The following is a 21,877-nucleotide window of genomic DNA, read 5'->3' as shown; positions in this document are numbered from 1 at the left end:
CAAGAAAAGCGTTTCTGAACAAAAGAGTAGTTAATATTGTGTATAGATTTAAGGGTTACGAACTCTTTCCTGAAAGTATTTGTATGGAGTGTAGCCATGTGTTGAAGTGAAACATGGATGATTGGATGACGAGTACTTTAGGGAAGAAGGGGATGGAAGCTTTTGAAATATCGTGCTACGGAAGAATGCTGAAGATGAGATGGGTAGATCATTAATGAGGAGGTATTTAACGGAATCAGGGAGCAAAGAAATTCGTGGCACAACCTGACTAGAAGAAGAGACCGGTTGGCAGGACATCAATGTATCACCAATTTAGTACTGGAGGAAAGCGTGGGGGTAAAAATCGTAAATGGAGACCAAAAGATGAATACAGTAAACAGATTCAGAAGATGTAGGTTACAGTAGTTGCTCGGAGATGAAGAAGCTTGCACAGGATAGAGTAGCGTGGCGAGTTGCATCAAAGCAGTCTCTGGACTGAAGACCACAACAACAACAACATCAAATCAAGGGAAATGAAATAACATTACAGCACCGAATAAAATATACAAATGTAAAAATTTTGACACAAATATTAACAAAAGATAAATAGAAATTACCTACACGCACTGACCGTAACGCAACACCATTAAATGAATTTCAAAGTGTTATATCAATAAATATGTGGACAAATCTGTATTTTAGTAGGAAATAGTGTAAAAAAGACAAGAAATACCTTTAGTGAGCTTATCTATTGCAGACGGTAAAAAATTACAAAACCGCCGAAATAGAAGGTGCACAATGCACAACTGAAACAATTAAGCGATATCTCGCGCATTAGGTGCCAAATAATGAGCCTGTTGTCTTCAAACAGTTGATATATTCGACCACAGACCGCAGTACCACACAGACATGGGACTTTCATATCTCTTTGAACCCAGGGAAATAATTATGTAGGACACATATGTCTTACTGATAACGAAACGATTAACTCAAGCGTGGCTGCTTGACCCCTGAAGATGATCTACCATCGATCGTCTAACAACGACAACCGAAGAAAAAAACGTCTAAAACAGGAACAACATGGAAACCGAATGTCGTTGATTAAAGGTTTACAGTGTAGATGACGCTACTGCTAAATCAGAAGCAATGGACCACTAAGTTTTATCGTTTAGGAAACTGTGAGAAACTTCTGGGGCCTTAGTCCCAAGAACTTGCACTTCATATACACTTCTGTAATAAGACTTATGATAATTCCTCGGGCTTCAGTACGGTGGAATAAAGTAGAACAAAAGATGGTTGCTAAGGACCTCGAGAAGGTGCAGAGATTGGTCTACATAGACTTAATAGGCGGTATTAGCAGCACGCCCACTGCTGGACATGCATCCATGACATATTTGAGCTAGAATGTAGGCAACAACAGGGTCATTCGTATTAAAAACTGGAAATCTGTAGGATATCAAAAATCCCGCACTAATAGAATGAATGTAAGTACAGGAATGATTGTAGAAATGCAGGCGGACTGCACAATGACTTCCAGCTGCTTCGATAAATATTTCAGTGTAACAACAGGAAGTAGGGGGCAGGCGAAGAAGGAATCATGACATCTTTCAAGTGGCATACTCTGGTCTACTGGCGGGTCGGAAACAGAAGACGGTATGATGGTTACAGTAGCTGCACCTACCCGCCGAGCCATCTGCAACCGCTTGCACATTTGCGTTTCGCGGGTAGTCTAGCTTCAGGTATCGTCCGCAACCGACCAGGCGTTCATCGTTCCTGTGTGCACGTATATCATTCGGACACACAGATACTGTACTGATGAATTCTAAAGTACGTTGCTCGATCAGGGGGCAGCCTGCAGAACATTCGATTTAATCTCAATAACGACACAAAGCAAGCTAATGGTGCCAAAATGTTTAAAGAGAAGTTGTGTAATCCTAGGCTACCCTCCTCTCCCCCTCTCTCTTTACCTATCATCTCCTCCTACCCTCCCTCTCTCTGCAGATCACCTCCTTCCCCCCCCCCCCCCACCACCCTTTCTGTTCATTTCCTCTCCCCTCTTACCCATACCCCTGGCCTTCAGCCTTGTTCAATGTTATTGCAAACGAAACCTTCCTTGAGAGTTGAAGTCGCTTAAAATGAATGGGTAAATCAGCCTGAATCATTGATATACGGGGTATGAGAGAGAGACCTCTCCAGCTGCTGAAACTTTGAGGGTAGTAGCTTCAATTACAGTTTTTCGCAAAGATTTAAGCTTTGAATGAGTACGATTAGAAAGTTTTGGACGGATTGGATTCCGTAGCGGTATTCTAATCATAATCCGCAAATATACGAGGGTTGGAACTGTAATAGTGGCAACTAGCTATTTACAGCTCGTACAATGTAGATACGTGTTTCAAAGTTTTACCCAGCTTCTACGTAGTCACAAGCATTGTGTATAACCCGTTGCCAGTGATGTGGCAGTCGTAGCATACTCTCAGCAGTGCCAGTTGTGTTGACAGTTCGAGAGGCGTGGCCTATTGCCCGACTGATTTGTAGCAGATCTGAAGCGAATGCCGTGAAGTGTTTCCTTCAGTTTAGAAATCGAGTTGAACTCACGAAGGCTTAAGTCAGGGGAGTGCAGTAGGTGGTATAGCACTTAGCAGCCTCATCAGTCAAACAAATCAGTAACAGCTTGCACTTTACGTGCTTGAGCATTGTCCTGCAGAATGATGGTCAGGTCATGCAGAAAGTGTCATCACTTCTATCTCTAAGCTGGTCGTAGGTTGTGTTCCAAAACTGAAAAGCACATCGTGTGAAACAACAACAGAAATCAATGTGCGACGCACAACGAACGTATTCGTTAGGACAGTGCGACGAAATCTGGCGTTAATGGTCTATGGCAGCGGATGTCCGACGCGAGTGCCTTTGCTGTCAACACGACATCCCCTGCAGCGCTTCTTCTGTACTCGTGACCATGTCGGTTGGATCCTAGACAGCTGAAGAACCGTGGCTTGGACAGGTAAGCCCCGATTTCAATTGTTAAGAGCTGATGGTAGGATTGTAGTGTGGCGCAGACCCCACGAAGCCATGGACCCAAGTTGTCATCAAGGCACTGTGCAAGCTGTTGGTGGCTCCATAATGGTGCGAGCTGTGTTTAGATGGAATGCACTGAGTTCTTTGGTCAAACTGAACCCATAATTGACTGCTTATGTTCGGCTTCTTGGAGACCATTTGCAGCCGTCATTGACTTCATGTTCCCAAAAAACGATGAGACTTTTATGACTGACAATTCGCCATGTCAACAGGTGACAACTGTTAGCGTTTGGTTTGAAGAAAATTCTAGACAGTTAGGGTGAGTGATCTGGTCACCCAGATCGCCTGACATGAATGGGACGTAATCGAGAGGTCAATTCGTGCACAAACTCCTATACCGGCAACATTTTCTCAATTATGGACGGCTATAAAGGAACCATAGATCATCAGTTCTGCGGGTGCTTTCCAGCTGCTGCAGTACGCCGGTCAAAAGGAGATCCGATACAATATTAGGAGGTGTCCCATGAGTTTAGTCGCCTCAGAATATGTAGCCTTTTTCCGTTCGAATGTTCACCAGAGTACCGTGTACAAATTTGAAGGAAGTTGATCAAGAGATTTTCGAGGTTTTTGGTAACAAATTTTCCCCTGTATATGTTACGTATGTACTTAAGTATTTAATTGATGAAAGGAGAAAATACAAAAATGCAGTAAATGAAGCAGGCAAAAAGGAATACAAACGTCTCCAAAATGAGATCGACAGGAAGTGCAAAATGGCTAAGCAGCGATGGCTAGAGGACAAATGTAAGGATGTAGAGGCTTATCTCACGAGGGGTAAGATAGTTACTGCCTACAGGAAAATTAAAGAGACCTTCGGAGAAATGAGAACCACTTGCATAAATATCAAGAGCTCAGATGGAAACAGAGTTTTAAGTAAAGAAGGGAAAGCAGAAAGATGGAAGGAGTATATAGAGGATCAATACAGGGGCGATGTTCTTGAGGACAATATTATGGAAATGGAAGAGGAGGTAGATGAAGATGAAATGGGAGATATGATAATGCGTGAAGAGTTTGACAGAGCACTGAAAGACCTGAGTCAAACCAAGGCCCCGGGAGTACCATCTGGTGAGCAAGATGTATGAGACAGGCGAAATACCCTCAGACTGCAAGAAGAATATAATAATTCCAATCCCAAAGGAAGCAGGTGTTGACAGATGTGAAAATTACCGAACTATCAGTTTAATAAGTCACAGCTGCAAACAACTAACGCGAATTCTTTACAACCGAATAGAAAAACTGGTAGAAGCCGACGTCGGGGAAGTTTGGATTCTGTAGAAATGTTGGAACACGTGAGGCAATACTGACCCTACGACGTATCTTAGAAGAAAGCTTAAGGAAAGGCAAACCTACGTTTCTAGCATTTGTAGATTTAGAGAAAGCTTTTGACAATGTTGACTGGAATACTCTCTTTCAAATTCTGAAGGTGGCAGGAGTAAACTACAGGGAGCGAAAGGCTATTTACAGTTTGTACAGAAACCAGATGGCAATTATAAGAGTCGAGCGGTACGAAAGGGAAGCAGTGGTTGGCAAGGGGGTTGGACTCTCTCCCCGATGCTATTCAATCTGTATATTGAGCAAACATTAAAGGAAACAAAAGAAAAGTTCGGAGTAGGCATTAAAATCCATGCAGAAGAAATAAAAACTTTGAGGTTCGCCGATGACATTGTAATTCTGCCAGAGACAGCAAAGGACTTGGAAGAGCAGTTGAACGGAATGGACAGTGACTTGAAAGGACGATATAAGATGAACATCAAAAAATGAGACACTTAAAGTAGTAAAGGAGTTTAGCTATTTGGGGAGCAAAATAACTGATGATGGTCGAAGTAGAGAGGATATAAAATGTAGACTGGCAATGGTAAAGAAAGCGTTTCTGAAGAAGAGAAATTTGTTATCATCGAGTATAGGTTTAAGAGTGAGGAAGCCGTTTCTGAAAGTATTTGTATGGAGTGTAGCCATGTATGGAAGTGAAACATGGACGATTAATAGTTTAGACAAGAAGAGAATAGAAGCTTTAGAAATGTGGTGCTACGGAAAAATGCTGAAGATTAGATGGGTTGATCACATAACTAATGAGGAGGAATTGAATAGAATTGGGGAGAAGAGGAGTTTGTGGCACAATTTGACTAGAAGAAGGGACTGGGTGGTAGAACATGTTCTGAGGCATCAAGGGATCACCAATTTAGTACTGGAGGGCAGCGTGGAGGGTAAAAATCGTAGAGGAAGACCAAGAGATGATTACACTAAGCAGATTCAGAAGGATGCAGTAGGGTTTTGGAGCATATACTGTATTCAAACATTATGAATCACCTCGAAGGGAACGATCTATTGACACGTAATCAGTATGACTTCAGAAAACATCCCTCTTGTGCAACGCAGCTAGCTCTTTATTCGCACGAAGTAATGGCCGCTATCGACAGGGGATCTCAAGTTGATTCCGTATTTCTAGATTTCCGGAAAGCTTTTGACACCGTTCCTCACAAGCGACTTCTAATCAAGCTGCGGAGCTATGGGGTATCGTTTCAGTTGTTCGACTGGATTCGTGATTTCCTGTCAGGAAGGTCGCAGTTCGTAGTAATAGACGGCGAATCATCGAGTAATCCTGAAGTGATATCAGGTGTTCCCCAGGGAAGCGTCCTGGGACCTCTGCTGTTCCTGATCTATATAAATGACCTGGGTGACAATCTGAGCAGTTCTCTTAGATTGTTCGCAGATGATGCTATAATTTACCGTCTAGTAAGGTCATCCGAAGACCAGTATCAGTTGCAAAGCGATTTAGAAAAGATTGTTGTATGGTGTGTCAGGTGGCAGTTGACGCTAAATAACGAAAAGTGTGAGATGATCCACATGAGTTCCAAAAGAAATCCGTTGGAATTCGATTACTCGAAAAATAGTACAATTCTCAAGGCTGTCAATTCAACTAAGTACCTGGGTGTTAAAATTACGAACAACTTCAGTTGGAAGGACCACATAGATAATATTGTCGGGAAGGCGAGCCAAAGGTTGCGTTTCATTGGCAGGACACTTAGAAGATGCAACAAGTCCACTAAAGAGACAGCTTACACTACACTCGTTCGTCCTCTGTTAGAATATTGCTGCGCGGTGTGGGATCCTTAGCAGGTGGGATTGACGGAGGACATCGAAAGGGTGCAAAAAAGGGCAGCTCGTTTTGTATTATCACGTTATAGGGGAGAGAGTGTGGCAGATATGATACACGAGTTGGGATGGAAGTCATTACAGCATAGACGTTTTTCGTCGCGGCGAGACCTTTTTACGAAATTTCAGTCACCAACTTTCTCTTCCGAATGCGAAAATATTTTGTTGGGCCCAACCTACATAGGTAGGAATGATCATCAAAATAAAATACGAGAAATCAGAGCTCGAACAGAAAGGTTTAGGTGTTCGTTTTTCCCGCTCGTTGTTCGGGAGTGGAATAGTAGAGAGATAGTATGATTGTGGTTCGATGAACCCTCTGCCAAGCACTTAAATGTGAATTGCAGAGTAGTCATGTAGATGTAGATGTAGATGTAGGCTGCAGTAGGTACTGGGAGATGAAGAAGCTTGCACAGGATAGAGTAGCATGGAGAGCTGCATCAAATCAGTCTCAGGACTGACGACCACAACAACAACAACAACAACAACAACAACAACAACAACATGTACTTATGTATAAGACGTGTATGGAAAATGTGTAACCGGTGTTCATCCAAATATTCATTAGAGTATCGTGTAAATCGACCAATAACTTTTCGGCGTCTTCGGTTACATTTCCCGTTTATATACCACACATATATTTATATATCACGTGTGTAATGAAAAATATATCACCTTTGACCGTCTGAATGTCCATTTGAGTATCGTGTAAAAATTTAAAGTGAATCGGTCAAAAACGTTTCGAGATTTTTGGTGAAACTGTTCCAATTTATACATTACATACGTACTTATATGTTACAGATATTTAAAAAATATACAAACTGTGTCCGCCCGAATTCTCATTAATGTTCAGTGTAAAAATTTGAAGTAAATACATAAATTACTTCTCGAGCTTTATGGTAACAACGTTAAAGAAAGACTTGTCTTTATATAACAGCAAAAATTAAGGGGATCCGGACGTGTTTCACCGTACTAACGTTGCTACACATTTATCAAAAACTATTTGTTCAAACCAAATGAAATTTGAAACTTGCATAAGATGTCATACTTTCTTCAAAGTGTATTACTTATTTAACTGTAGCATTATTATTTCAGTAGAAAGCCACAGAAAAGTACGTGTCATAAAGAACTAGCATTTGAAAGTATATAAATATTTGTCACAACTTTCATTTGATTGCCATAATTCTAGTACACTTAGATGATAATGATGTAATTACTTTCTGTACGAAGTTTCACTAAAAAACAGTATACGATAAGTTCCTGAAATCATGTGTTTACTTGAAAACACCTCAAGCACGTAAACAGAGCGCTGAAGTAACTTACCTGCACTCGGTTAGCACAAGGGTTACCAATTTAATGAACAGTGGCCAAAGACAAAGCCGCGATAAAACAGCTGAACTGACAGCAGGCAGACGGGAGCCTGTCATTGTTTGGTTAATGTTTTCTCTTTCCGAACATTATGCGTCAAAGAAACAGAAAAGGTAGACATTGTTGTTCGGAAAGGACTAGGCTACAGTTTAACACAATAAAAAAATTCGTTACTTCGACGGATTATCACTTCATGGATCCCCCTTTATTAATCAATTTTGTATACGAACTTCTTCATTGCTGATAGAAGGCATATTAGGGACTTTCTTGTTACTTTAATAAACCAAAGAACACGAAAACGCTGAGATGACGCAGTAAAAGGTGGGTGGACGACGTTAGAAAACTTGCTGGAGCAACTAGGATGAGTGTAGCTGAATTCAAAATGCGTGTAAAGTCTGCAGGACGTCCTTATCCAGTGGTGCAGATGAAAAGGCTCACATACCGTACAGATGTTTCCAAAGCACCAGTACAGGTGCAGGGACTAGAGGGATGCTCTCTACTTGGTTGTCTAAAATATTATATAATTTTTGTTGTGCAAATGTTTACAAGTGCATTGCGAATGTAGCTACGTTTCTCATAGAGAGCTGGCAAGCGAAGGCAATGGTAGCAGCAGCAGCAGCAGCAGAGCGACACAAGCGAGATTCTGAGGGCGAGAAGTGCTCCTCACTTTTTGCCGCCTGACCTCAACATGCGCTTGCGCTCCCGGATGTTGGCGGCGTGCCGCTGGATGCGGTACGGGCTGCCGCCGCCGCCCCCGCCGCCCCCGCCGCCCCCGCCCGCCGCCGGGTAGAAGCCGCCGCCGCCGCCGCCCGCGGAGACCGAAGAAGGGCCGCCGGGGTCGTCGCCGGCGCCCTCGTCCGCTCCTGCGGGATCCCCACACACTCTGCTGTACATCCACAAACACTTCCGTTACAGCACCGGGCAGAAATCGTGGAAATTATGTGGTGTGCGAAACGTAGGCACGAATGTAACTTTCACACGATGTACGTCATGCGAAGGACAATCAAGCAATTTAAAATCCAAGACGTTACGATAGTCTATATTAAACCGACTGAAAGTCCAGATCCGCATTCGCTGTTTACTATGTTTTTTCCTGTTTGACAACCAGTTTCATACTCTGGTGGTATATCTACAGATCATATCTACATATACACAGAGTCGCCAAAGAAACTGGTATAGGCATGCTTATTCAAATACGGAGTTATGTAAACAGGGAGAATATGCCGCTGCTGTCGGCAACTCCTATGTCGGACAGCAAGTGTCCGGCGCAGTTATTAGATCGGTTACTGCAGCTACAATGGCAGGTATCAAGATTTGAGTGAGTTTGAACGTGGTATAGTCGGCGCACGAGCGATGGGTGACAGCAACTCCGATGTAGGAATGAAGTGGCGATTTCCCCGTACGACCATTTCACGAGTGTACCGTGAGCATCAGGAATCCAGTAAAACATCAAATCTCTGACATCGCTGCGGCCGGAGAAGATCCTGCAAGAACGGGACAAACGACGACTGACGAGAATCAGTCAACATGACAGAAGTGCAGCCCATCCGCAAATTGCTGCAGATTTCAATGCCGAGCCATCAACAAGTGTCAGTGCGCGAACCATTCAACGAGCATCATTGATATGGGCTTTCGGAGCCGAAGGCCCATTCGTGTAACCTTGATGTTTACACGACAAAAAGCGTTACGTCTCATCTAGGCCTTTCAACACCGACGTTGGAATGTTGATGACCGGAAACATGTTGCTTGGTCGGGCGAGTCTTTTTCAATTGTATCGGGCGGATGGACGTCTACGGTTATGGAGACAACGTCATGAATCCATGGACCCTGCATGTCAGCAGGGGAGTGTTCAAGGCGGTGGAGGCTCTTTAATGGTGTGGGGCCTGTGCAGTTGAAGTGATATCGGACCCATGATACATCTAGATACGACTCTGACAGCTGACACGTTAGTAAGCATCCTGTCTCGTTACCTGCATCCATTCATGTCCGTTATGCGTGTGTTGAGCAAAGAATCTGCATCAAATTTTGTCAAAAGCTTGGTGATTCTGAAAGCGAAACAATTTGTAAGATTCAGCAGGTGTTTGGAGAAGATGCATTGGGTGTAACATAAATTAAGGAGTGCTTCAACCGATTCAAAAATGGCCGCACATGAGTGAAGACTGGCCAGCGTTCTGGCAGGCCCCAAACTGCTCGGAGTGCAACTGTTGTTGAGAGGGTGCAAGATTTGGTGACGGCAGATCGTCGTTTGACTATGCGGGAGATTGCCCAAGAGGTCGCAGTGAGTAAAGATTCTGCACATGCATTGTTGTGTGATGATATGTACATGCACGGAGTGGCTGCGAAATTCGTGCCCACGTTGTTGTCGCCGGATCAAAAAGACCTCTGTTTTGATGTTGCACAGGACTTTCTGGACACCACCAACATTGATCCTGGGTTTCTGAACACCGTGATAACCGGAGAAGAGTCATGGGCGTACGGGTACGACACAGAAACAAAAAGACAGTCTTCGCAATGGAAGCATTCCAAGTCTCCAAGGCCGAAGAAAGCGCGTCAGGTGCGAAGCAAAATCAAGGTGATCCTGACTGTCTTGTTTGATGTTCGGGGAATTGTGGATAACGAAGACGCACTGGAAGGACAAACAGTGACAAAGGAGTACTATCAAGTTGTTCTCCGGCGACTCCGTGACGCAGTTCGGCGCAAAAGACCAGACATGTGGGCGGCGAAAACCTGGCAACTGCATCACGACAGCGCCCCGGCGCATTCATCCCACTTGATCCAAAATTTCTTGGCCAAACATGGAATTACAGGCGTTCGCCAACTTTCCTACTCTCCAGATATGGCTTCTTGCGATTTCTAGTTGTTTCCAAAATTGATGACGCCACTGAAAGGATCTCGTTTTCAGAGTAGAGAAGAGATAATGCGGAACACGAGGACGGAGCTGAACACCATTCCACAAGAAGACTTCCAGAGGTGTTTCCGGCAGTGGAAGGGTCGGTGGGCTGAGAGTGTGTAAGCACAAGGGGCCTACTTTGAAGGGGATTAGGGTCCGAACCCCGTCAAGTATTCGAAATATTTTTTCTGGCCAAAGATCGGATTCTTTTTCGACAGGCCTCGTAGTTTCATTCTGTATGTAGATATGGCCTCAAGATATACACTCCTGGAAATTGAAATAAGAACACCGTGAATTCATTGTCCCAGGAAGGGGAAACTTTATTGACACATTCCTGGGGTCAGATACATCACATGATCACACTGACAGAACCACAGGCACCTAGGCACAGGCAACAGAGCATGCAGAATGTCGGCACTAGTACAGTGTATATCCACCTTTCACAGCAATGCAGGCTGCTATTCTCCCATGGAGACGATCGTAGAGATGCTGGATGTAGTCCTGTGGAACGGCTTGCCATGCCATTTCCACCTGGCGCCTCAGTTAGACCAGCGTTCGTGTGGACGTGCAGACCGCGTGAGACGACGCTTCGTCCAGTCCCAAACATGCTCAATGGGGGACAGATACGGAGATCTTGCTGGCCAGAGTAGTTGACTTACACCTTCTAGAGCACGTTGGGTGGCACGGGATACATGCGGACGTGCATTGTCCTGTTGGAACAGCAAGTTCCCTTGCCGGTCTAGGAATGGTAGAACGATGGGTTCGATGACGGTTTGGATGTACCGACACTATTCAGTGTCCCCTCGACGATCACCAGAGGTGTACGGCGAGTGTAGGAGATCGCTCCCCACACCATGATGCCGGGTGTTGGCCCTGTGTGCCTCGGTCGTATGCAGTCCTGATTGTGGCGCTCACCTGCACGGCGCCAAACACGCATACGACCGTCATTGGCACCAAGGCAGAAGCGACTCTCATCGCTGAAGACGACATGTCTCCATTCGTCCCTCCATTCACGCCTGTCGCGACACCACTGGAGGCGGGCTGCACGATGTTGGGGCGTGAGCGGAAGACGGCCTAACGGTGTGCGGGACCGTAGCCCAGCTTCATGGAGACGGTTGCGAATGGTCCTCGCCGATACCCCAGGAGCAACAGTGTCCCTAATTTGCTGGGAAGTGGCGGTGCGGTCCCCTACGGCACTACGTAGGATCCTACGGTCTTGGCGTGCATCCGTGCGTCGCTGCGGTCCGGTCCGGTCCCAGGTCGACGGGCACGTGCACCTACCGCTGACCACTGGCGACAACATCGATGTACTGTGGAGACCTCACGCCCCACGTGTTGAGCAATTCGGCGGTACGTCCACCCGGCCTCCCGCATGCCCACTATACGCCCTCGCTCAAAGTCCGTCAACTGCACATACGGTTCACGTCCACGCTGTCGCGGCATGCTACCGGTGTTAAAGACTGCGATGGAGCTCCGTATGCCACGGAAAACTGGCTGACACTGACGGCGGCGGTGCACAAATGCTGCGCAGCTAGCGCCATTCGACGGCCAACACCGCGGTTCCTGGTGTGTCCGCTGTGCCGTGCGTGTGATCGTTGCTTGTACAGCTCTCTCGCAGTGTCCGGAGCAAGTATGGTGGGTCTGACACACCGGTGTCAATGTGTTCTTTTTTCCATTTCCAGGAGTGTACCTCCAGGGTATGAGACCGGTCGTCAAACAGGGGTAAACATAATAAACAGCTCATGCAGATTTGAACTTGCACTCAGTTTAATATAGACTGTTTTACCATGTTATATTTTAAACTGTTTGATTGTCCTTTGCATTATGCACAAGTTCTTTAGCTGCAGTTGCCGAATCTATAAAGTTATTTGTTTGACATGACGTGTCACTGCCACGTAACATAGCTCGGTGAAACTTGGACCATACAGTATAGTACAGAAGGTAACTGAAAGAGTACACAATGAGGGGAAGAGAAATGACAGTTTTATTCAGAGACAATAATTTCAGTCAAGTCGCCGCGATTTATGACGGCCCGTGGACATTACAAAAGGTGGGACACGGGTCTGAATAGGGTGTTTGATCACTGTGGAAGGCAATCCATTCCCTGCACCCTGCTCCTACGCTGACAGCAAGGCTGGTAAGCTGGTAAGGAGTTGTTGTGGTACGGCGTTCCATTCCTCCACCAGCACAGTAGACAGCCGCCGGACGGTCTTCGGTGAGTGTGGTCGTGCTGCAGTACGTCTCTGCAACGCAATCGACGCGTGCCTCGTGGAGCTTAGACGGGGTACGGGCAGGGCAGTCCACGCGTCGTATTTCGTTCCGACGGATACCTCCGACTGCACCAGTGAACTCCCGCACTGGCGTCCACAACAGTGACGTCACGGTCTTAAGCACCCCTGAAAAGAGACCCGTGGGGAGTTACAGCGGCGCGAAACTGCTGGCCGGTGAGTGGCCCGTATCCGACGACTTGGGGCTCAGTACACCCGTGCTACGTTACGCCGCCGTAACATGTGGACCACACAAACGACCACGTTGGACAATATTCCTTAGCTCATTACGTGGAACGCTACCCGGACTGAATCTGCTCTCATCCGACGAGAGCACACGGCGCCACTACTCGTTAGCCCAGTGGCCGTGCTCTCGGCTCCAACGTAAACGGTGCCGCCGATGTCTGGCTGTGAACGCAACACAACGTACTGGTCACAGGGCAAAGACATTATCCCCAGCCAGCCGGGGTGGCCGAGTGGTTCAGGGCGCTACAGTCTGGAACCGCGCGGCTGCTACGGTCGCCAGTTCGAATCCTGCCTCGGGCATGGATGTGTGTGATGTCCTTAGGTTAGATACGTACAAGTAGTTCTAAGTTCTAGGGGACTGATGACCTCAGATGTTAAGTCCCATAGTGCTCAGAGCCATTTGAACCATCATCCCCACGTTATCGCCGTGCCACTGTCGAGCGTGAGATTACGGGCCTTGCAGTGCTATTAAATGTTGTTGCGATTGCACCCGCTGTTTGACTTGCATTCCTTCTGTGCTGTTGCAGTTAATATTCTGTTGCAGTCGAACGTGTTCGAGCGTCTACCCTTCTTCGGGTAGTAGTGCCTGTGGTTTGGAGGGCTCCCCACGCACGTGGGACAATGTTGTGAGCAATACCAAACTCCAGGGCTACAGTCGCCACACCTCGTCCCTCTTCCAGTTTCCCACTGAGTCTTCCCCGGTTGGTCATCCAAATCTTGTCTCCGGGCATGTTGTAGGAAGGACACTATCGCGGTACACCATAACCGCTCACTGAGTCACACACACACACACACACACACACACACACACACACACACACACACACACACACACACAAAGAGTCCTTTCCCGTTCCTTTAAGTGCCTCGTACTGTGGGGACCGCCTCATTCGGAACTACAGTCACGCTCATCTCACGCCATGCCACTTACTTTATCTATATCGTCCTAGAGTTTTTCAGAGCAGTGTAATATAAAACTGCAGGACCCCAAAAATTAAATACGACATTGCAACAGTACTTCCGGTTGGTTTAAATGTTTTAACAAAAAATAAGTGGCGCTAAATAATAAAGCTGGAAAGTCAAAAATCGGTCAGAATCTGAAAATGTATGTTAAAATCACTTGTTACAAGTTTCAACATGATCGGAGCAATATTTTGCTCAAAATCAGAGATTTTACGAAAAATCGAGGTATTTGACTTAGAAACATGAAAATTCGAATGAAGCGTCAGTTTGATATAAAACCCTAAGTATGTGACACCATTAAGCTACCTCCAAAAGTTTTCGAGTTTTACTGAAAGCTAAATTTGGAACAAAAATGTCGCTATTTGTAATAGATTAAGTATAATTTACATTAATGATAGAAATTTTTGATTATAGCACCTTACGAAACCCACTCAATAACAGAGCCAGACTTTGATGCACATGCCAAACAATACAAGGTCACTTAAATATATAGCTCAGAGTTCGTGTTCTACTGTAGGTTCCGATCTAAAAATTCTAGACGTCAACGTTTACATGTAGGTGAGCTAAAACTTTTTCTGTGATTAAAGACTACTTAAATCCATTCATACAAAAATTACGAAGATTCTAAATTAATACACAAGAGTGTTATAAAAGCGGCCATTTTGAGGCTACTACCGGGACATAGAGCGGACGACGGCAGGTGCTCTCTTGGCCGTCCGCTGCGCCAAGTGTATAAATACGGCCTGAGAGGCAGCGACTTCACGTCGCACCCAGCTACTGCACGGTCCGCGTTAGTCAAACGCCGGCTTACGAGCGGCCTCCGGTGACGTCACAGCCAGGCTGCAACTAAACGCATATTTACAGTGTAAGTAGGATGGGAACTCGCGAGGATTGTACAGCGTCCTGGATCGCTTAAATTTCGCTGAAGTAACTGTTTGTGCTCCGCTCGCCATGTTAAAAAACCGCGTGGCAAGTGGTGACTTTATTTTCCACTTTTCTGGCGAGCAATTAACTTTGACTATCAGAAGTCAGGGCAAAGACCATTTAATGGGAACTTACCGTAGAGGCCGCCGCTGAACTGCTCATAGTGCTGTTTATGATAGAGATATCATATTTATTATTAGCATTATCATCAGGAATATTACTGTGTTGTGCATGTGAAAGTTTATGGAACTCAAAATCTTCATTTATAATCATAGTTCCTGATCCCGCTGAATAAATAGAGAATAGAAATATGTCTTTCAGTGGGCAAGACAAGAATTTAGACTTGCAGACTGGAAACTTGGGTCAGTATGTTCTCCATCGCTTTCCGTCTGACCACGTAAATAGTTTTCAGGCTCTTGTAAAAGACGGCCCGGCCGAAGTGGCAGAGCGGTTCTAGGCGCTTCAGTCTGGAACCGCGCGATCGCTACGGTGGCAGGTTCGAATCCTGCCTCGGGCATGGATGTCTGTGATGTCCGTAGGTTAGTTAGGTTTAAGTAGTTCTAAGTTCTAGGGGACTGATGATCTTAGAAGTTAAGTCCCATAGTGCTCAGAGCCATTTGAACCATTTTGTAAAAGAGGGCGCCGCCGCCCCACAGGGCAGTATAAAGGTGAATGACGTTAATGTTCCTTCACTTAGTGATTTCCCGTGATTAAAATGATATTAAGAAAGAGGTCCTGAAAAAAAGCAATTATACTAGTCACGAGGGTGAAGCAAATTTTTTTTCACGTCTTGAGATTTAGAATTGTAATGTAAGCATATTCGTCCAAAAGTTAGTTCCCCCTTTTCCCCCATCCCCCAGATACGCCACTCTAATAGCGTCTCACATAGCTTCAGGAGTTGATAATAGCTTCGTTTCGACGAGGAAGACGGTCCACAAGTTTCTTCAATTATACCATACCCAATTGAAGCTACTCGTTGACTATTGAACCCTGTAAGTCTACCAGATTGCTGGGATGTTGACCGGTGCGTTTTATCCGCTCTTGCAAGTAATTGCAGACATTTTCTATGGCAGTAACATCTGATGATTTTGCGGTCTAGTCGAGATGCGATAGGATGGGCGTGTGACTGTCAAACCGGAAATGCATTTTTGCTGCCCTGTGAACACGGCTGTTATCACCTTGGCAGAAGGAGTGTTGCCAGCTTACTCATCATGAACACCGAGAAGACTAGGCATCACTCGGACGCCAGGAACGTTGAAATGAACATCGTGATTCACGTTTACGAAAAAAAGCCCGAAATATCGCAAAATCGCATCCAGCCAGAATTACACTCCGTACAGGCCTCACTGGGCCGCCGGTGTACTCGACCCGTTGCCTTCTTTGACAAAAGGATAATAGCGGCTTGTCGGACCACACTAGGTGCCCCCAGTCAACTAGTCTTCAGGTTCTGTGTTCTTTGGTCCGCTGAAGATGTGCAACTTTACGGGTCGGTATGAGCAATGGCATCTAGCGAAGTGCCCGCCTCCAAATGTCCACTGTATGCAGTTCTCTTCAGAACGTTCGCTCGGTAACTGGTTGTGATGGACAGTAGCCCTTCCTGTCGGGTTTCAAGCCGAGTGCCTTGGACGAGGCGTGACACTTGCCTCTGGCCCCTGTCGGTTAGGAACACTTTACGACCGCTGTTCCTACACGCCTGCGAGCGGTGTTCTGTTCCTTCTCGATACGCAGGGCCAGTGGTCGTAGAACAGCGGGCAGCATGCGACCCATATCGGCTATTCGTGCTGCCCGCGGTTATCAGCCGTATTTTATAATAATATGCATTGAGCAACTAACAGACGAATCCAAGAACCTCAACTAACGTCAAGAGCTTCTTAAGAGTGTAGTTTTCGGGCACAGCAAAAAACAAAATTACACTGGAGAGCCAAAAAAATTGATATACGCATGCGTATTCAAATACAGAGATACGTAAACAGAATACGGCACTGCCGTCGGCAACGCCTGTATAAGACAACAACTGTCTGGCACTGTTGTTAGATCGGTTACTGCTGCTACAATAGCAGGTTATCAAGATTTAAGTGAGTTTGAACGTAGTGTTATAAATCAAATCTCCGACATCGCTGCGGCCGGAAAAAAGATCCTGCAAGAACGGGACCAACGACGACTGAAGAGAATCGTTCAACGTGACAGAAGTGCAACCAGTCCGCAAATTGCTGCAGATTTCAATGCTAGGGCGTCAACAAGTGTCAGCGTGCGAACCATTCAACGAAACATCATCGATATGGGCTTTCGGAGTCGAAGGCTCACTCGCGTAACCTTGATGACTGCATGACACAAAGGTTTACGCCTCACCTGGGACCGTCAACACCGACAATGGACTGCTGATGACTGAAAACACGTTGTCTGGTCGGAGGAGTCTCCTTTCAAATTGTATCGAGCGGATGGACGTGTATCGGTATGGAGACAACCTCAAGAATCCATGGACCCTACATGTCAGCAGGGAACTGTTCAAGGCGGTGGAGACTCTGTAATACTGTGGGGCGTGTGCAGTTGGAGTAATATGCGACCCCTTATACGTCTGGATACGACTCTGATAGGTGACATGTACGTATGCTTCCTGTCCGGTCACCTGCATCCGTTCGTGTCCATTGTGCATTCCGACGGGCTTGGGTAATTCCAGCAGGACAATGAGGCTCCACACACGTCCAGAATTGCTAGAGTCGCTCCAGGAACACTCTTCTGAGTTTAAACACTTCCGTTGGCCACCAAGCTCCCCATACACGACCATTATTGAGTATATCTGAGATGCCTTGCAACGCGCTGTTCAGAAGAGATCTCCACCCCTTCGGTTTATGGACAGCCCTGCAGGATTCATGGAGTAAATTCCCTCCAGAACTATTTCAGATATTACTCGAGTGCATGCCACGTCGTTTTGTTGCACTTCGGCGTGCGTACGGGGGCTCTATACGGGATATTCAGCGTACGTACAGGGACAGTAATATTTAGATGTGCTTAACTTTAATTGACATTGGTGAAATCGGTCTGAGCGAAATAAATCTGGCCGCTTATCTCTCGGGCAGATGGGTAAGTAGCGCAGGATTTGAGAGAGGGAAAGTTTGACTGTCTTTCTAACTCAGGGTCGTGCGGGACTCGTACCGACCTTCTGCTTTGGTACCGATTTCGACACGGAAGTTATATGGATTCTTTAATTAGATAGACAGTGATCTAAAGCGATAATTACTGTAATTGTGGCGAGGAATATGAAATTAAATTTTGGTTACTGTAACACAATGCAATGAGTATAAGAAAAATTACATTTAAAACAGTTAGCAAAATTTGTGATCGTCTGTCATGCTGCATAACGCATTTAAATATAAGTGCAATTTCTGCTATTAATCAGTAATCAGCCGCTCACACAGACAACACGACAACAGTTCGTCAGGCAATTACAGCAGCACAGTTCTCGGGTCACTGAGCGTGGCAGCAATCTGAAACACAGAACAGTCAACACAGTGTTCCGAATGGTACCGACTTTCAGTTATTAGTACTTGGGCGCTTCTATTGTGGGGCCGAAACATACCAAATTTATTGGATGTGAGGTCCGCCAGTTATGCAAAACACCGTTTCTTCTCAGTACCTAAGCATGTTTCGGCACCACTGTGCCATCATCAGTGGGTTTTCGTTTTTATTTATTCTGCAATATCAACATTTTTGTTATATGATTATAAAATTATGCGTATCTTTAGTTAAAATAACAGATCGATTCCTTTTGTAAATACTTTTACATTTGTCGTGCATGAATTTTCTGGATCACTTGTGTGTTAATTACAACAGGTAGCTTGTCATCTGCAACCAAACGATGTTGATAAGAAAGCTTTTGTTGGGTGTTAAACTATCTGCTAGAATATAATTTAGTTTGTCGCGATGTTTTCGCGCCTATATTCGTTTTTACTTACGTTTTCGTGTGGCATGCACTTCCATTCCTCGCATCATACTGAGGTTTTGTGATGCATACGTAACCATAACAAGTATTTTCCACAAATAACGTAGTAAAACGTTTTTCACCTCACCAAAACACAGTGTGATTGTGGTACTGTGGTTTGTTATGTGTCCCAGGCCAGTCAGTGTTCATTTGTTCACCCAAGTGCCACGCGTCAAGGCTGCCTCCATTTAGCCCAGAATGCTTTAAAAAGATAACACACAAGTTTCTGGTGAGTGGGCACCGTTTTCTGACCTACGACAGATATTTGGCAACTGTAGAGAAAAGAAGAAATGTAAACACGGCCTTTGTTGCTAAAGATTTACACAAGACTGTTGAATAAGCTATATCTATGTATCCTTTTCCTGCAATTCCAGTGCAGACGACTGACTTGTTTGATTTTAAAGGTGCAGCTGAAACATTGTTGCCTCCGCAGACGTATAGATTTCCAAATGCAAAATCACCAAAGCGTTCCGTACTCATCTACCTGAAACAGCTACATAAAAATCCTTACTCTAAAGACAAGAATGCAAAAATGTCAATGTATGTAAAAGAGGATAGACTGTGGCAGATGTATGCCATGTCGTAGTTCATCTGAAAGAGCAGCCATGTTTATCAGTTGCAAAACAGGGAGAAAAATGTCACCATTTCTTCCTCAGCACAGGGAGTTTTAAAGTAAACTTAAGAAACGGGCCTCGATCCTGAGAGAGTTCTTCTTGAATTTAATTGTGTTATTCTTTTGTAAAAATCATAAAATAAATGTGATCCGCGCGGGGTAGCAGCGATGTCTCAGGCGTCTTGTTACGGTTCGCGCGGCTCCTCCCGTCGGGGTTCGAGGCTTCCCTCGGTCACGTGTGTGTGTTGTCCTTAGCGTAAGATAGTTTAACCGAGGTTAAGTAGTGTGTAAGCTTCGGGACCGATCACCTCAACAGTTTGGTCCCTTAGGATCTTACCACAAATTTCCAAAACAAATGTGGAATGCAGTTTGTTGACTACAGTTCTAGTAGTTAAAATACTACTGCTATATTCCTGTACTCGTATTACCAGAAATAAAACCTATGCCTGTGTATCAATGCCATTTGAAACCAAAACCAGATAAAAAAGTTCTTAATAAATTATTCATTTTCTAATTTGCAGTTATGGAGTCGGAAACATAATTCCGTAGTATCAGAATACCGTCTCAGTTTGATGTGATTTGATTCTTCCAACAAATCTGAGATGTGGCACTTGGAACCTTTCCAGTTTCCATTATTCAATTAATAATAACAATGTACCAGCTGTTAGTTGATTTCTTCGTAACATCAAGCTTTTCAACAGCTGTGGATGCATAGAATATAAATCAAATTAGTTGGTAATAATAAGACTTGTACATATGGGTCCCGAGGTGCCTCCCGACACTCGGTATTGGCTCTGGAGCAAAAACTTTCACGATTGCTGCGTTGAATAGTCCGCGTAGAACACCAACAAGTGGAGAAACTTCAATCAGGATATGTACATGGCCACGATCAAACGCAGTAGCTCCTTCCAGCCTTTCTACACTACTGGCCATTAACATTGCTACACCAAAAAGAAATGCAGATCATAAACGGATATTCATTGGACAAATATACTATACTAGAACTGACAAGTGATTACATTTTCATGCAATTTGAGTATATAGATCCTGAGATACCAGTACCCAGAAAAACCACCTCTGGCCGAAATAACGGCCTTGATACGCCTGGGCATTGAGTCAAACAGAGCTTGGATGGCGTGTACAGGTACAGCTCCCTATGCAGCTTCAACACAATACCGCAGTTCATCATGAGTAGTGACTGACGTATTGTGACGAGTCAGTTGCTCGGCCACCATTGACCAGGCATTTTTCAATTGGCAGAGATCTGGAGAATGTGCTGGCCAGGGCAGCAGTCGAACATTTTCTGTATCCAGAAAGACCCGTACAGGACCTGCAGCATGCGGTCGTGCATTATCCTGCTGAAATGTAGGGATTCACTGGGATGGTTCGTTCAAATGGCTCTGAGCACTATGGGACTTAACGTCTGAAGTCATCAGTCCCCTAGAACTTAGAACTACTTAAAACTAACTAACCTAAAGACATCACACACATCCATGCCCGAGGCAGGATTCGAACCTGCGACCGTAGGGGTAGCGCGGTTCCAGACTGTAGCGCCTAGAACCGCTCAGCCACTCCGGCCGGCTTGCAGGGATGGAATGAGCCACGGGTCGTAACACATCTGAAATGTAACGTCCACTGTTCAAAGTGTCGCCAGTGCGAACAAGAGGTGACCGAGACGTGTAACCAATGGCACTCGATACAATCACGCCAGGTGATAGGATGCCTGTCATCTCGACTGCTAGTGATACGAGGCAGTTGGGATCAAGCGCGGCGTTCCGTATTACCCTCCTGAACCCACAGATTCCATATTCTGCTAACAGTCATTGGATCTCGACCAACGCGAGCAGCAATGTCGCGATACGATTAACTGCAATCGCGATAGCCTACAATCCGACCTTTATCAAAGTCGGAAACGTGATGGTACGCATTTCTCCTCCTTACACGAGGCATCACAACAACGTTTCACCAGGCAAGGCCGGTCAACTGGTGTTTATGTATGAGAAATCGTTTGGGAACTTTCCTCATGTCAGCACGTTGTAGGTGTCGCCACCGGCGCCAACCTTGTGTGAATGCTCTGGAAAGCTAATCCTTTGCATATCACAACATCTGCTTCCTGTCGGTTAAATTTCTCGTCTGTAGCACGTCATCTTCGTGGTGTGGCAATTTTAATGGCCAGTAGTGTATCACGTCTCCACGTCTGGCGATCTTACTGCGCTGCTTCCTTACAAGTGACTGGCGCACACACGACACTTCACTGCCGTAACGTACGTCGGTGTTGGGGGGGGGGGGGGGTCACATTTCCGCCTAGTACCGTTTCTACGTCATCTACAGCACTAAAAAGCGACAAGTATGCTATCTTGGGGGGGGGGGGGGGTAGCTTGTATTTTGTATGGTGAGCGCAGCAAGGCTACAAAGACATTACATCAGTA

General features: G+C 45.4%; 1 protein-coding gene across 1 annotated transcript in view; it reads right to left on the bottom strand.

Moving 5' to 3' along the window:
• The window catches only part of LOC126267910 (heart- and neural crest derivatives-expressed protein 1), an 87,856-nt gene that overhangs the window by 42,480 nt on the left and 23,499 nt on the right, over positions 1-21,877 (bottom strand). The window contains exon 4 of the mRNA XM_049973220.1: positions 8,249-8,375. Coding sequence (XP_049829177.1) covers positions 8,249-8,375 — 127 coding nt within the window. The remainder of the gene's footprint in view (positions 1-8,248; positions 8,376-21,877) is intronic.

This window comes from Schistocerca gregaria, chromosome 4, assembly GCF_023897955.1.
Source record: "Schistocerca gregaria isolate iqSchGreg1 chromosome 4, iqSchGreg1.2, whole genome shotgun sequence".
In the NCBI taxonomy this organism is placed as follows: domain Eukaryota; kingdom Metazoa; phylum Arthropoda; class Insecta; order Orthoptera; family Acrididae; genus Schistocerca; species Schistocerca gregaria.
This window is presented reverse-complemented; position numbering and strand designations above follow the sequence as displayed.